The sequence below is a fragment of the Octopus bimaculoides genome, chromosome 17 (assembly GCF_001194135.2).
Source record: "Octopus bimaculoides isolate UCB-OBI-ISO-001 chromosome 17, ASM119413v2, whole genome shotgun sequence".
NCBI lineage: Eukaryota > Metazoa > Mollusca > Cephalopoda > Octopoda > Octopodidae > Octopus > Octopus bimaculoides.
The window spans coordinates 472,243-476,474 of record NC_068997.1 but is presented as its reverse complement, the minus strand read 5'-3'; the positions used below and the strand labels follow the sequence as shown (position 1 = coordinate 476,474).

General features: G+C 38.7%; 1 protein-coding gene across 2 annotated transcripts in view; it reads left to right on the top strand.

Moving 5' to 3' along the window:
* LOC106879890 (uncharacterized) overlaps positions 1-4,232 on the top strand; it is an 18,382-nt gene that overhangs the window by 5,169 nt on the left and 8,981 nt on the right. Inside the window, exon 4 of one of the 2 annotated variants that reach the window (XM_014929626.2) lies at positions 3,535-3,627. The exons of the other annotated variant lie outside the window; for it this stretch is intronic. Within the exon in view, the coding sequence (XP_014785112.1) occupies positions 3,535-3,627 (93 nt within the window). The remainder of the gene's footprint in view (positions 1-3,534; positions 3,628-4,232) is intronic. 2 annotated transcript variants of the gene reach the window in all.

Here is a 4,232-nt window from a genome sequence, read left to right as displayed (position 1 = left end):
TAAAAAAGCACATTTTTACCGAATTTTATATATATATATATATATATAATATATAATTAGCAACTCAATGCTAATCCCTGTATATTTTTGATGATATATATATATATATATATATACTTATATAAGGGCATTACTATATAATAACGCCTCACGCCATGAGGGACTCTAAGGTCAGACTACTATAAAAAAGCACATTTTTACCGAATTTTATATATATATATATATATATAATATAATATAATATAATATAATATAACATAAATTATATATATATGTATGTATATGCATATATACATACATATATGTACATACCTACATGTATATGTATATACACATGCATATATGACTACAGGATGTCAAAAAAACGTGAACAACATGAAAACGAGAACAGGAAAAACAAAAACATGGAAAACGGACTTTTATTTCGAACAACGAAAGAAACAAATAGAGAAATGAAATAGGCAACATAAAAAACAATCCCTTCATCAGTTGTCCCATGTGTTATCTACTCCGTGTTTCGAACGTTGAGACAAGACGCGACTTCGTTAAAACAGTCGTTCTCGCGAAGTAAATCAAATAAAATTTGGGATTTGTGGAAGGTTAAAGTGGTAACAAAGACAGGACAGTGAGAACAAAACAGTAAAAACAAACGGTAAGGGCTGTTAAGCCATCACGAGGTGAAGTGGTGAACGCTGGAGAAACAAGCCTTGAGAAGAGACAGGCAAAAATGTGTGCTGTCTCTTGTAGTATAAGGAGAATAAAGAATGATAGCTGCTGGTCACGTGTGAGTAACGAGAGAGTCAAGGAGGAAAAGAGAGGGAGAGAGAGAGAGAGGGAGAGAAAGAGAATGGTGAAGGGTGAGAGAGAAAAACAGAAAGAAAGAAGAATAAGAGAGGGAGAATAGAGACAGTGATAGGATAGTTATATATATATATATATATATATATATATATATACAGAAAGAGAGAGAGAGAGAGGGAGAAAGAGGAGAGAGGGAAAGAAAGAAAGAAAGAGTAGAGTGAGAGAGGCGGAAGGTTCTATCCTATATACATCAACTAATACAATTTGACCAGTTGATATAGTTGACACCTCTCCTCACTTGGTATGTCTGCTTAAGAGTTTATAAGTAACAAAGAAATTTCCTTATTACATTCCCATGTCTAACTATCACGGGGGAAAACCATAAGAGATTTCTTGGATCACAACAGAAGCAGATCCAAAATACAAAATATGTCTTTAAAAGCTAGAATTGGTCATCGCAGAGAATCTCGTTATAGAAGTGATTTCTTTCGTGGACCGCATTTACCATCACCAATAATTCTGTTTTGCTTTAAGCAGACACCCAACGTTTGTCATTCTGTCATCCATCCCACTACATTACTAGAAGTCATATGTAGAAATAAGCAGGAGTATGCAAGGTCGTATGCTTGGATTGTTCACTTCGTAAACAAATGCGTTTGGGTTAAATATTACTGTACGAGACTGCGGACAAGTGCCTTCCCTAATAATCTGGGATCAACCCAAACTTTCTCAGTGAATTGGTAGACGGATTATATCAAAGTCCACCGGAATGCACCTGCTCATGGATAGAAAACCTAATTTCCCTGTTTAAGATCACCGTCTTATACTTGGGTGCCTTCAGTGGCGTTTCTTTTACTTAAAAGAATCAAATATCTGATCCTAAGTGAACTTGCTATCTTGAGCGAATGCTTCTTATTGAGGCAAATTACGAGTTGAAATTGCTCCCTGTTCCCCCACCTCATCACGCTCGGTGGTACTGAAAATTTCAAGGACAACGACCTTCTCTTTTTAAGCCCTAATCCCCAAGTAATGTCTTAGAAGGTTGTCAATTCTACAACGCTGTTTACCAGAACCTTACCACTATTCTTCGATGTGGCTTCATGATGTCGTAATCAAAGTGTGAGAAAAAAGGGTGGGGAGAGAGATAAAGAGAGAGAGAGAGAGAGAGAGAGAGAGAGAGAGAGAAACAGACAGGGACAGATTGAGTGAAAGAGAGAGTGAGGGGTTGGTAAAGAGGAGAAGAGAAAGAAGAGAAAGAGCAGAATAGAATTTGTTCTTTTTCTACAACAAATCGTTGACCACCTGTGGTTTCTTCATGTTGCAGATTGCTTTTACTTCTGTAATTACGTAGATATTTGTAAAGGACCGTGCGATCAGGAGAGATGACGAGGAATGGCTCCTTTAGCACATCGCGGGGTCGATACAAATGAAAATACGAAAAGAGGATGAATGCTGTATAAGTTCCAGAAGGAAAAGAGAGACACAACCGGTAGAATGGTTTAAGAAAAGATTTTATTTATATGTTAACATGTATGTCTGTGCGTGTGATTGCGACATATAAACATAATAATAGACAGGCCGTCATGTAAACAAAGTGCATGTGTATACAAACATGGATGTATGCGTGTGCGAGAAATACAGAGCATAGAAAAGAGTCGATAATAGGACGTTAGAAGAAAGTCCAGACACTAGGATGATAAATACCAGTTCGTAGTCAAGGTACACATTAGTTGAGGTGATGTATCAAGAAGTTGTGGCGGCAATGCAGAGTCGGAAAGAGGCACATATCGTGGCTTCAATGCTGCTTCCGGTTACTTGGTACAGGAGTTCTCGCAGGTTGTATTTGCTGTTAACCATGGTGAAGCAAGTCACAAACAGTGTGGAGATAGAACCTGTGCGAGTACTGCTGGTTGGTGTGTACGTAGAGAGATGATGCTGACGCTAAGAAGCTGGAGGCGACGAAGATGGAGGTCCTGAATGCTGTTGAACGAAGTGTTGACGATTATCGACGAGGCTGCTGTTCTGTCGTCGCTGGAACTGGCTGTGTGCTCTGTGGTCAGTGGCTAGACCTCAGAAGGTGACGGTGAGAGGCTAGCTTTTATAACATACTGTTGGCTCAAACTGAGGTTCAGAAAATACTGTCTCACGCGACTTTATCTGAAGGCTGCGATTGGTTGGGTTACATCTTGGCGCGCAATAGAGCAAGAGACAAATTGCGCCAATACCAACCAATCAGAGTGGTGGACACAACAGGGTCCAAAGGTGCGGCCGAAGACTAGCTGTTATCCACTACGTCCGTATTCATGAAATATGTAACAAAAGAGAGAGAGAGAGAGAGAGAGAGAGAGAGAGAGAGAGAGAGAGAGAGAGAGAGAGAGAGAGAGAGAGAGAGAGAGAGAGAGAGAAGTATCCCTTAAGACGTACGCTACATATTAATCCCCCATCAAACAGAACCAAGGATTTGGGTTCAATTCAGTGGAAACTGTTACTCTTTCTCCGCCAAGACGTTTGAGAAAGAACGTAAATGTTAGAACTTTCATTCACGGAAAATGCCATGAAATCACATGACTTTGTCTCACACTTTTATACATCTCTAATCACAAAATGTCGAGTAAATTGATTTATTCATTGCACCGGCGTGCACTTGCACGCGCGCAAGCGTGTGTGTGTGTGTGCGTATAAAGGATTCATATTTATCCTTGAATATATATTGTGTATTACTATCATTTACAGATCCTTTGTCTTATTACTTGGGTTACTATATGATGGGGACATATCCACGCCATTGTAATTTCCGCTCGTTTGCCGGACGATCATTTTACTACCGTAAGTAATAAAACTAATAATTAATTAATTTTAATTCGTTTTTGCTTTCCGTCATTGATTTGGTAAAAAGAGCAGCAACCCTGTGATGAGATCGATATAATCGATTTTACACTTTTTCCATTATGACTTCATTAGAAACTAATATATAAGCTACAACGAAGGGTGTGGATCAGTAGCGATGATATAAAATAGTAGTCTTTGCTAGTGAGTTGTGTCCTTTTGTACTCTGAGTTCGAATCTCGCAACGTTGAAATTCAGCGAGATTTAAGCTCGTCCTCCAGGAATCAATATATATATATATAAACAAATAATAAATGAGTATATGCATATATACGTACTGGTATGTGCATACCTACGTCTACCTGTATATATAGGTGCATATCTGGGTACAGGACATTGCAAACAAAACGTAGACAAGAAAATAATAATAACCAGAGTACAGAAAACACACAAGCCACATAGAGAACATTTTTCTTCATCAGCTACACCCGTTTTAACACCGGCGTTTCGAAGAGTTGGGCAGGACGCATCGTTAAAACGGCTCTTCCCATGGACCGCAAATTCAATTTGTATACACAAATTAAACCTGTGCCATGGAGGAATGT